General features: G+C 34.6%; 1 protein-coding gene across 3 annotated transcripts in view; it reads right to left on the bottom strand.

Moving 5' to 3' along the window:
• Window positions 1-539: 539 nt before the first annotated feature.
• RAB28 (RAB28, member RAS oncogene family) overlaps window positions 540-12836 on the bottom strand; it is a gene marked incomplete at its 5' end in the record, with an annotated part of 66459 nt that continues 54162 nt past the window's right edge. The window contains 4 exons of one of the 3 annotated variants that reach the window (XM_081998974.1): window positions 1289-1721; window positions 3348-3406; window positions 7987-8064; window positions 10972-11075. In XM_081998974.1, coding sequence (XP_081855100.1) covers window positions 1637-1721; window positions 3348-3406; window positions 7987-8064; window positions 10972-11075 — 326 coding nt within the window. In that variant the 3' untranslated portion in view covers window positions 1289-1636. Of the gene's footprint in view, window positions 717-1288; window positions 1733-3347; window positions 3407-7986; window positions 8065-10971; window positions 11076-12836 lie in introns of those variants that run through there. The other 2 variants (XM_081998976.1, XM_081998975.1) reach the window with 2 other exon arrangements.

Below are 12836 nucleotides of genomic sequence, written 5' to 3'. Positions count from 1 at the left end.
CATGGAGATACCTTGAGACTTCTGAAGAGTAACTATTTTTATATTAGAGCTTTATTTCAAGCACTCTTTCTTACTGGATACAATTTATACATTTTGCACTATGTATATATATTAGTGGAATACTTTCCAAATTATCCCTAGATAAAATATATTACGTGCTTAAAATTATTCCAGCAATAGCTTTTCCAAGTTACATTTTGCCAAGTGTTAGTTCAGATGACAGGAGAAAAAAAGAAAAAAGTTTTAAAATGCTTTGGCAAAATACCCTTCCGTGGTGACGTCTTTAGAAGTATTTTGAATGCAGGACTTCTTCATCCATATTTATTCTGGTATCAGTCAAGTAGATAGGAGGAAACACATAAACACAGTTATACTGCTTTATTTAAATATAATTTAAAAGAATATAGATCTTAATTTTTCATAGTGTGTGGTCTCATGTTTGAATTTCAGCCAGTCAGAAAACTGACTGCTGCTTCTCAACGCACAATGGTGCAATACATTTTTGAAACCTCTAATTGCATTGTGGCGACGATCACTGTTAAAACAAAGTTCCTGGTAATCCCAGAGCCTGTGTCAAGATAGGAGGACCGCCAAAGGTATCAAAACAGAGAAGAATAGCATGGTCATTGAACTGCACACATTGAGCTTCTAGGAGGATTAACGGTTCTTGTCACAGGCTCCTGGCTGTAGTTGACAATATCTGCCTTCACCACCCTCTGTCATAGAAGAAAACACAATAACAATCAGAAAATATAACCTTCATGCTGACAAAGCATTCAACAAATATTTTAGTACAAAATACGAAGAGAAAAAAATTAGGCAAAACAGACACTGTTTAGGGTTTTTTTCATTACCTTACAAAAAGTCTTATCAGGTGCTAATTCTTGTTCTAAATACCAGTTTATCCATACTATGCAGAAGGCAGCACCTTGGTAGTTTTTCACACTACAAGTGGAACATGACTTTTTTGCAAAAGCAATGAATACTGTTTTACTTCCATGAAAGTTGTTTTGTATGGAAATAGTAAAACAGTATTTGTTTGCAAAGACTATGTATGCCTAAATTGTAGTTGGAAATTGTATATAAGTTTGTCTTTCCATCTTTACTCCAAGCACTTCACAGGAAAATATGGACAGAATTCAAAACAAATTTCAAATACAATATTTCAAAAAAGCTTTCATAGGCAGACTGACTAGAGACTGAAGTAACATAAGAAGAACCTCTGCATACCATAAATATTTATTTTCTGCTACAGATCCAACAGATATTACCCATTCTATTTACAAAGCATTTGATAAGACTGTCGGTCTCTCCTATATTAGGAGAAGGAAATGAGATTCCAGTTTTGTGTCCATTTCCATCTGAGGCAGCTATGTAACATTTTCGATATACAGCACTGAAGGACCTTCCTAATACAGTAACATGAAGTATTTCAAAGTTTCTATGAACTTTCTGGTTATCAGAAAGACTGTAATTGCACACAGAGTTCCAAATTAATATGTTAAGTATTTCAAGTACTTAAAGAGACAAAATATATTTTTCCAACAGAACTTACTGTAACAGTTGTTACTTTCATGTAAAAACAATGCACCTTGGAAAAAAAAAAAACCACCCAAGTTTTCCATTAATACCTGAACTACTGCATTGAGCAGACTTTGCTCTGGCAGTTGGAAGTGTTGTGGTGTTGGTTATCTTCTTCAGGATATTTCACTAGTTCTGCCCTGACAACATGCTGTGAATCATGTATCAACATAATGGATAGAGGGCAAGGAGAAGAATGTAAAAAGAAAAGAGAAGGGGAAAAAAACCAGAGAGATTGATCAGTAGTTGAAAAGAATGAAATGAATGACATAAAAAGACTATGCAGAAGCAAAACAAAAGTAGGTTTCTCTTCAGCCCTTATGCTGAATATGATACAAGAGCAACACGCCTAGCTGAACGCATCACTATCAGCATCAGGGTTGCTTCTCAACCTTCTTCAAGAACGTGCCCTTTCAAAGCACCGAAGTGAAACATTCATACATGCAATCAACGGAAGTGTGTTAAAGTAAGAGAAGGGACAGAATAAAAAGGAAGACAATTCAGGGGAAGAAGAGATGACAATGGCCTATTCCTTTAAGTCTAGGGTACTTAAATGTTACTTTAGTTAGCTTCCTAATAAACATTGTAACAAGTAGATGTACACATGCATCTTTTCCATTACATAATTATTGCATTATAACTAAATAAATAATCAAAAGCAGTGATATAAATTAACAACCTCACATCTAAGTGCTGTAAAGCTTTGATTTTTATTTCATATAAAAACAAAAGGCTTTCATTTTTCCTCTTAAAGAAAAAACAAAACTTTTGAAAGTGTTCTCACTATCAATACAGCGTTCAAGCAAAGGGGAGAAAAATTCATAGAACAATTTCAGCAAATCAGTAACAGAAGAGGTAGGTCTGCTATGAAATATAACCTAAACCAGTTTAATAGCTTTTTCTTAAATACTTCAACTTCTACACAATATATTTTCAAGGTTAAAACGAATGGATAAATGAATAAATACTATTATTTTAAAGGAAACAATATATAAACCGGATTATATGACTACATAAACAGTGTATGTTAAAGATTACCTCTGTAAATAAAACCTGTATGTCAAACAAGCAACAATAATTGAATTGGCTGGTAAGGGATCTGGATTTATTAGCTGCTGATGTACTCTTCTTGAGTTTAATTGATGACATTCATATTATCTTATCTAGTGGACAACACATGATTTACTGGACTCCTGGCCTGATGTTATCAAGGGAAAGGTTGCCAAATCCCATGTAAGGTGGCAGGAGGAGTTTTAGCATTAAAGAGTGTTATCTGACCTCACAGGACCTACTTTCTTCATACCAATCTTTTGACTAGAGCTGAGGAGAAAAAAAAAAAAAAAAAAGTCTTGCAATCAGTAGGCAATTAATTGTGCCTCAAACCATTGGTCTAAATCCCATCCTGTAAACACAGGCAGGTTAGTGACCCATGCGTGAGCATGCTGTAGCAAGAAAGTGACTATCATAAATGACTTGGATTTTCTAAAGGAATTTAATCTAAATAAGAGTAAAAAAATACCACCGCAACATTTCTTCTATTAACTTCAGGACAATTAAAAACTTGAGCTTCTTTGTATCAGTTTCTGTGTCAGGCACATCATTGCCACGGTTCAAACCACTGTCAATAATGAGAAATAATCTTTCCTGATGCAGGTCCTCTGAATTCCACATCTGATTTATCTGCCAAACATTTTAGTGTACAAAGCTGGCACACATACCCTAGTTTGCTGAACTGGCATTTAGAGAGAAAACTACACATCACTTACAAAAATGCTAGCTCTTGCCAATGCCAAGGAACAAAGCTGTACCCCATGCAGTTTTTATACTACAGTTGAAAGTAAAAAGTATAGAAAGAAAAACATTTGATTAGTAAAGGAGCTATTTCCTCAAATTTCCTCAGACCCTTGCGATTTAAAAGGGAGAGTATTTTGAGGACTGAAAATAAGTCAGAATCTGCAATTTTCTTACTTTGGAACTGTTCCACTTCAAAAACATGCTCTACTTTCCAGTCACGCATAAAGAGTAATCTAGTTCTTTGTTTCACCACAGTTTTGACCAAATAAAGGTTTGATTAACAGTCATCTCAGCATGTTAACACACAAGGTTTAGTAGCTCTAGCTGAGACAGTTTAAAAACTTACCACCCCCAAATGTCTGTCCTATTCCTCTGCTGGAGATCACTGCTGCCAAAGGAGAGCTGGTGGAATGTAACGTGTACTTGCACCTCATCCGCTTCAGCACAAAGTCTGGCAGCTTCACTTAAAAACAACTTTCAGCAGCAGTTTAAGCTAAGCTGCTCAACTTCACCCTGATGTGGCCAAGGCACATGATCACCTTCCATTTTCTCATTCTGCTGTGGGAGTGATAAATTCCAGCAAAAGGGCAGTAACAAATAGCTTGGGTTGCATTAATATCTTAAACTGCTGCAGCTGTCTTCTAAAACAATGCACAGTAAATAAATATCTAAGGCTTATTCTTGCAGTTAATTAACAGAATTTTTGCTGTTAATTTGAAGGGGACCAAGAACCCCATCCACTTTTCACAAGAGCTTCTGCAGTTCTGCCAGTCAAAGCTCAGAAGTCATGACTCAAGCCCCGCAAATTCATACAAGTTAAAATAATGTGTTTGGGATTCCTATTACTTATTTCTAACCACCTGTGAGTCACTTTTAAGTTAGATCTTCCTAGTGACTGTGACAATCATAGCTGATTTCAAACACAACAAATATGATCTTCAGGCATAAAATCAAAAAGGTGAGAAATAATTTTAAAGGGTATTCTCAATATTAGACAATCAGTAATTATGAAAAAAATGCAAAATAAAACATAATTCACATATAGTATTTCACTATTGGCATTTTACACAAACTCAGTATTTCATCTTATACTTTGTTACCACCTAGACGGAATGAAGACATCTGATGTTCTGACAAACATATTCAAGCAACAACCTTCTCATTTTTCACAATGAGGAACCCTCACATTACACAAAATATGGAAAATTTGAAGATATAATCCAGCGTGTAAATAGTGCACGTTTGTAAAAATTTATTTAAGGATGAGTCACATTTACTATTATATTCTTTATTTGTTTCTTTATTTGTTTCTTTATCTAGCATCCATCTATCTACTTTTACAGTCCAATAGCTAGAGTATTAAATGCCTAAAAATTTTAAGGAACACATTCACATAACTGTTCTACAATTTAAGGAAGCCCTGTGCCCATTTTACAGATGGAAGGGGGGGAAAAAAAAAAGATAAAAACAAGCACCACACTAAGTAACCTGTTACCTGTCATAGCAAAAATCTGTGGTAAACCAGGAACCTAGTAATGGCATCTAACCAGCCAAGAGATCCGCTCTATGGTTTTGGGAAACAGCATCACCACATTACTTCAGTTAGTCTTTTCCACTGCAGACTAATAAATTTCTCTCAAGAAATGTCCTTCTATTCATCTCCCTGAGGACATGAAGGTTAAAGTTTTCCTTCTCCAATTTTACATAGACTTTACCTTTCCTATCTTACAAGTGACCAACGTATTTGGTTCCATACAGCAAGGAACCTTAAGATACAGCTAACAGAGAGACACTCCAATACAATTCCCATTGGTTTCTCACTGACTTAAATTTGGGCAATTCCTAAGGCCCACTCAAAATAGCACTCTGAAAGGAAGCAAATGTTTTACTGGTAACGAAGAACTATTGTTTGTTTGGAATAGATTGAAACTACGCTTGATTAGCAGAATGTTGCAATGTCAAGCAGCTGCCTTCCAGCTCTCACTCTTTAGCTACATGCACAGCGTAGCCCCACGTAGTGACATCTGCTGTACCTGAATGGCAACAATGAAGTTTCTTTTCTGTCCAACTCCATTTACCAGCTTTGTTTCTACTTTTGTTGTTGTTGTTCTTGGGGGCGGGTTACCTTTTTTTTTTTTAATCACTATAGCTTGGGTTCACATTAACAGTAATGTGTGGGCCACAGTGAGTTTTTAATTTATGCATGAGATATTTATAGGTTATTGCTACTGCAATTAGTGTAATATCAATTTTGTCTGATCCACATATTGCATATTCCATTGCAATAACCCAACAAAATTAAAAACTGTAATCATAATACTAAGGTAGGAAGAATCCTACTTAAAGCTGATACCAATTTGACGTAGAAAGTTAGGTACTCTTGACTCAGGGCTATATAGAGGTTCTTACTTTAAAAACAACCTAAAACCAGACATTTTCTTTAGAAAGCTACAATTTTCTGCATAACCCCATTTCTCATATTCTCTTTTTAATTTAAGGTGCTTGCATACCTATCTACAAGCTTACACCTGAGTTACCAGAACACACCACCGCAGAGAGGTCTAAGACAGAGTTCCAGTGCTAGCTAAACAACCAAAAGAACTCTCTATGTGCTAAATTATTTATATGCAAATAATCATAGAGCTCAGAACAATTGATGGATGGCACCTTTGCAGTAAAAGATCATTGAAAAGACACAGTATTTCTCTAACTACAAATTACAGGTTTTCAAAGCTCCTTAGCTTTGCTTTAGGTATGCACTATAAGTATATTTTACCATTTTACTGTTTGCAATAAAGTTTTCTAGCTAACCACTTCAACACAGATTGTAAACACTGCTGTGCAAGACACTGCCAGAAATTACAAATTTATTGTATATTTCAAAAGCAGGAGACCAAGCTGTACATAAGAAACGTTTGGCCTTTCTTTTAAATAAACCTATGGACTTGTTTTGTGGTACTTGTTTAATATTCATGGTAACCAGCAGTTCCAAGATATCACACTGCTAGAACCTTTCAGTTCAATAAGTAAATTTACTTATTGAATTTAAATTTACAATAAGCGTATTGTAGTGTTAAACATCATTATACAGTAAGGGTTGCCTCAGTAGTATAATCTTTGTTTTCGAGGTTTCTGAAACTGGGTTCGTATAAAATCTTTGGTTTAAACCTATGCACACAGTATTCCTCGCAGGAAAATTATTTTTAGAAGCAGGAACTAGGAAGGAGGTGGTAAGGGAAAAAGGGTTATATTAGTACTTGCCTGTTATTTGAACAATTAACACATTTTTAATCTGCTAACTTCCACTGATAAAAATTAAGTGACTTTGAACTCTGGTAAATACAATTAAGCAAGTACTTATGTTGTAATTAATGTAGTTCCAGTTCAAATGTTTAAAAACAGTGGAAACATTTTCTCCTCACTAATTCATAAGGTCATAAAACAATGTTCTCATTAGAGCCATTTGCATACGTGAATTACTGAACAGCATGAACTGCAACAAAGCTCTGCTACAGTTCGGAGCAGGACATGCAGCAGGGTTTTCCCATGCATTCACAGTGAAATTGCTATATTCACATCCCTAACTCACTACTAACCAATGTAAGAGAATGAGGGACAACTTTTGTGACGACCTTCCCACCTATTGCTGGGAAACATTTTCCTCTCTCTCAGCCCTTTCTTACTGCAGAGGAAATGGCAGAAAACCCCCAAGATAACACTCATAATGAAAAGAACAAAACACAAAATGCAAGGGCAGAAACTATGCACGTCCTTTAGGGGGAGATTATTTGGGACTGGGACAGTGAGAAAAATAATTGCAGATGCCAGGGGCCGTAATAGCTACCCAAACGCATGATTCCACAGGTCTGCCTGCTGTTGAGAATGGGTGTGCTGAACCAGAAAGGATTCATTTCTCATCTGCACATCAGCATAAAATAGGAAATAGTTACTACAATGTCAATATTCATTCCCCGAGGCAGATATTCACTACTGAGGAACGTATTCTTGTCCTGTATTATACACGCACACAACGAAAAATAAAATCAGAGATTAACCAAACACAGGATTTGACATAGTTAATTCCTGACTCTGTGACTGACAAATAATATTTTTTCCTGTGTGACTACAATGAAGATTGGTTTGAGACATTTCCACTCACAGAAGCTTATGCCTTCTATCCCTTAAATCTCTGTTGTAAAATGAAATTTGTTTTTAAATATGTAAAGAATTAAAAAGGAACAATTATCATTAACACTGTACCTGACATCAATGCACAGTAATTAATGTATATGTGTCTTCCATGATACCTGTATATGCATACGTATAGAGAGATTTTAATTTCTAAAACAATTTTAGGTACTATTTTTACAGGAAAAGCTCTCAAACTGAAGTTTTTTCCTAATTTTGTGAACACATATTTTCTTGTTTCAGCAAGTTTATCATGATGGATAAATAAAGAATTATTATTTTTTTAAAAGCTGTTGTGAAAGTAATTGTCTTCAGAACAACAGATGCAGCTTGCTTTAAAGGACAGTTATTAATTTGCAATTAGATTTCTTTTTTAATATTAAATAAAATACTCAGAAAAAACATGTATTTGTGGAAAATCACCTGTGATTGTTCCAATTCTGCTTTGTTTAATTTGATGCCAAGTATGTCAGCAGCAATTCTCTGAAAACACAAGAAGACCTATGGAAAAAAATTAAATTGCATTTAAATGATTAAAAACAGACATCCTTTAGGTTTTTTCAAATTTATCAAACCATTCTTGAACTGTAAACAATGAGATATACAAAAGTATGACCTGTGCAAAACAGATCTGAAAAGAACCTCATCTGGTACATTCAATTTTGTTTAAAAATTGGAGAAAATAACTCAACAATGGTACAAGCAATGAACAGTATACTGGATTGTTAAGTAACACTTCCACTCTGCCTCCAGAGACCTAAGTTTAAACAAGCTTTCACACAGCCCACCTCTCAAATTCTACTCTCAGTGCTATAAAATATGAATAAGGGTATTCATTAATGTTTAGCACAAAAATATATTACCAGAGTATTGTGCAATAGAGATGTGGGTTTCTGAAACTGAGAGCAGAACTATGCATCACCATCACCAAAATCTCTACTATACGTGTTTAAAAAACAGCAGTATGAAAGCCAAGCAATGATATATTTGTTCTGAAGAGTCTTGCAAAACATTATGAGTGTTATACTGAACAGAAGTTATCTAGGAAACAGGCAAGATGGTGCAGAGCATGCACCAACCTAGCAGAGTCAGACTTTGGACATGGTTTGACAGATAACATGGGGTGGCAATGCTATCATAACTAACCGCTTCACTTCATCTCAATCCAGTCCACCAATCTTACTGTTTAGGCAGCTGCATTTTAAATGAGATTAAAGAACACAACAGATGTTAAAGAGCAGCAGCTTAAGCTTGCACTGCTGCTGAACACTGTATTGGCAAGCTACATGGTTATTCAATTGAGCTCACAATCTAAACTAACAACAAACATTGCTTTTCATCATGTAGCTGCCAACCCCAAAAGGTAAGGTCTGTATAAGTGCTTTTAGTCATTTTCAATGAGAATTCAAAAAAATACCATTTACACAATCTCTTCTTACACCTGGCATGGAAACTAGTAGCGAATTAGTGGCACAACCAACAGGCTACAGTAGCTTCCAAAATAATTTCTCTTTCTCTTAACTACTTGGTCTATTCTACTAGCATCCACACAGCAAGACAGGAAATCCTGAACAGGCTTACCTTTTCCAGAGACCAACTTTAACCCACACTGGGCTCTCAGGTGCACTAGATCACCTGCCATGAGGATGCTTTGTGCACGAAACATGGGGCATGAGTTCAGTGCTTCAGTTACGTAATTTGATGGACAGTAAGACAGTTGGTTATACTAAATCTTTCGTGAAAGTTTTTCTCCCCTGAGGAGACTTTTGCGCTTTTCTCTGTACATAAAATTATCTTTTGCAAACGTTGGAAAGATCTGAGGTAAACAAAACAAATCATTTATCTTAACTGAGTATTTAAGATTCCTCTAGTAATGGAGTACTGCTACTCCACAGTAGCAATGGATGGCCTCTTCTTAAATCACTGTCTAGGGTAAACACCCTGTCTTTCCTGCACAAGTACCCAAATACATGAAGATTTGGAAAGGCCAGTGTGCGGTAACAGTGAAAGAGTTAATTCGAATCTATATTGAACTAAAAATAAACTACTGTAAACCATACCTCATACCTTCTTTTGTTAGTAGATATTTAAACAGAGATTTCTGGTTAATGCTTTCTATGTATGTTCAGATTTACTTTTGTTTTTAAACAGTACGTTAAAAGAAAGTACAATCAGTATATGTAGTGGGATGCGGCTGTAATTCATGAATCAATTAGAAAGATGTAATGAAGATTCCTTCATAATTTGTAATGTTAAATATATCTACCTTATAAAAAAGAACTGCTTTTTCATCTTATTATCAAATCCCACCAAAAAGACTGTCTCCTTGAGAAAGAAATACATTTTATCAGATGCACACTTCATTGACTGAAGTATTGTAAATTTTTTCTTCTGTTCCTAGCATAAAAAGCTTGAATTTTCACACTTTAGACAAAAATTTATGCCAAAGATTTAACACAAACTATAAGGAGAATCAGGATTTACTGCATTTGTAACAGCAGTATTGTTAGACTGTACAGAATAACTATTATCGTATAAAATTAGCCAGTCCAGTGTAGAAGTTTCATCAAAGATCTTAAAACAATTGATTCCATTTGTTACAGAATTATATTTCCATATAATTGAACATGGTCTTACTGTTCAATAACGTAAAAATAAAGTAAACTATTTTATCATAAATAGGAGACAGATACAGGACTGTTTTATGGGAATGACAAAGTCATTAGGCATATGACAGAAATCAAGCAAAACAATACAGTGTGATTTAATTAGACTGATACGGTCATTTGAAAAAGAAACTTTTCTTCCATAGGCTTCCAACTAAAACAAATAGCTCAAGAGTCAAAAAATTGTTCAAAAATGTGCTCTGCAAAGCATTACAAATACCAGAATGTTCAAATTTCAATGGACCTGCAGAGGGAGTGTCTCTCATGGCTCAGGACCCGTATTAAAAACTTTGATCACAACAGGGTCTTGTGACATTATCAACTGTTGGAAGTGTCTATATTGATGGCCTACAGATGAGACTCCACCTGCATTGAAGGAATGCATTTAACTACAAGCTGACAGCAAACAGAGATCTAGCTGGTCTCAGTTCTCATGCTGATGTATAAGCTACACCATTTCCATATTAAAATGTAAGCCTCAAACTGCAAATCAGATGAGAAGCTACTGTAATTAATAAAGAACACATACACTTATACAAGGGTATTGCACATAAGAACTATTTTTAAGAACTTTTTTATTAAGAACTATTTTTCACCCAAGTAGGTAGGCAAAAAGGAACTGCAGCAGCCAATGATTTCTTATGTGAAGTATAATAAAACTGCTACGCCATATCCCAGAATAATGGCTTTCTTAAAAAAAAAAAAGAGAGAGCTCCACAAGGATTTTCTTCTTCTTACTTACGGAATCTCCTGTCTTGGCCGACACGAAATGGCTACTGAAATTGTTTTCCTGACAAAATCGTTGGTGCTTGTCAATTTTCACTGTGCGCATATGCTCCAAGTCAACTAAAAATAAGTTGAAAAAAGGAAAAATTATGAAAGTACAGCCCATTTAACTGTCTTAGAAATTATTCATTGGATACACATCAGATGTAATCTTTTTCTTTATAGGTGTATGCAAATATAAGCTTCTTTCTTTTTATAATCATTTGCCAAAATAAAAATAACTAAGTACCTCAGATTAACGTAATTTGCAAAACTAAAATGAAACCACAATTAAAATTATACGGTCAAATGCAACAAATTCATATCTGAAATAAAGGACAAATTTATTTCTGCATACACACAAGAAATTTGTAACAACTTCACTGCTAACTACACACAAAAACCTGAGACAGAACTAAATTTTGTGCATTCTGTTTGCAAGGATGATGCATATTGGAGATTCCAGTGTAATCTAAAGACTTTTACAAAATAGAGTTCACCAAGTACATCTTAATCTACATATTTTTTCTAAGTAAAAAATGTAAATGAGTTATAAAGAATTTTATTGCAGAACATGGTACAGCAAAAACATTCACTATAGTAAAAAAATTAACTGAGTAAAAACATTAGTGCTTAGTTACTTGTATGTGAAATTTTCAATTCCACAAAGGTATGGTTCAGAAAATTAAAAACAGTAAAATGTGTATTTCAAGAATCACACACGTTTTAATTTTTATCATTTTACAACCATTGGAAGTACAGCAAAGCTTTCAAATGGTATTTTATGTTGAAAAGCACTAGTTGGTTCCAAAACAACATGGAACTCAAGTCTTGCACAGGTTTTATTGTGTACATTCCAGTTCCTCCAAATCTGATCCTAACGTAACTGGAAACTATATTGAACAGTTTCTCTTTTTATTGCATTACAGTTCCTATAAGGGTGTTGACTCAATGCCGTCAAATTATAAGGCAAATATATTCAGAAGGATTTAAGGACAACCAGGCTCTTTGAGTCAATACAGGAAAAAAAAACTTAAACTGATTTCCTGAGGAAGGGACCCAACTGACTTGTAAAAACTTGTAAATTTGCAAATCTAGTAAGCCTGTATAATAGTGTCATTTGATTATCAGCTGAAAAAATGCTCTCCTACTACATAAAAGGCTTTATTTTAAAATGATATTGGAGGTCTTTAATTTGTAGGCTCTGGAGATTTTCTCTTGGCGATTTTTAGTCTAACAGGGGATTCCTACACCCCATTTATACTGCTTACCTTGGTTAATGTGGAGTTTTTGCCACATATTACTGTTACTTGCACATCAGTAAGGCCTTGTTTATAAGAACAGGCCTAAAATCATCCAGTTACCACAGGCATTAATTTGTGAAGGACTAAAATACTAAGCTATTAACACTAATGTTTGTAGTACAGTTTTTCATAATACTAAACGCAGAATATATAGTTTCATAAAAAATAGGAAGAACAAACACGTTTACTAGGATAAAACCCGAAGTCGATAACAATTTTGTTACAAACTCATGCAGTCTACATAACAGCTACTTAACTTTTTCCTCTGAAAAATAACTACCAGAAGACAGCCTCTGTTGAAATGCTTTTAAGAATAAAACACAGCATACTGCCTAAATCATATCATTATTAACTATTATTTTTACTCTTCACATATCAGCCTTAAGTGCATCTTGGAAAACACGACAGTGAGATTACTCTTTTGGGAAAAATAAATACATATTTTCCTTATTTTTATTTGATGAACTCTTAAAGGAACCTTAACCCCACCTCCAAATTTCACTCACTGTATTTCTTTGACTATACCCAAACCCCAAAC

The sequence above is a fragment of the Phaethon aethereus genome (assembly GCF_964289735.1).
Source record: "Phaethon aethereus genome assembly, chromosome: 4".
NCBI classification, from domain to species: domain Eukaryota; kingdom Metazoa; phylum Chordata; class Aves; order Phaethontiformes; family Phaethontidae; genus Phaethon; species Phaethon aethereus.
The sequence above is the reverse complement of the archived record's forward strand: the minus strand, read 5'-3'. Positions and strand labels throughout refer to the sequence as shown.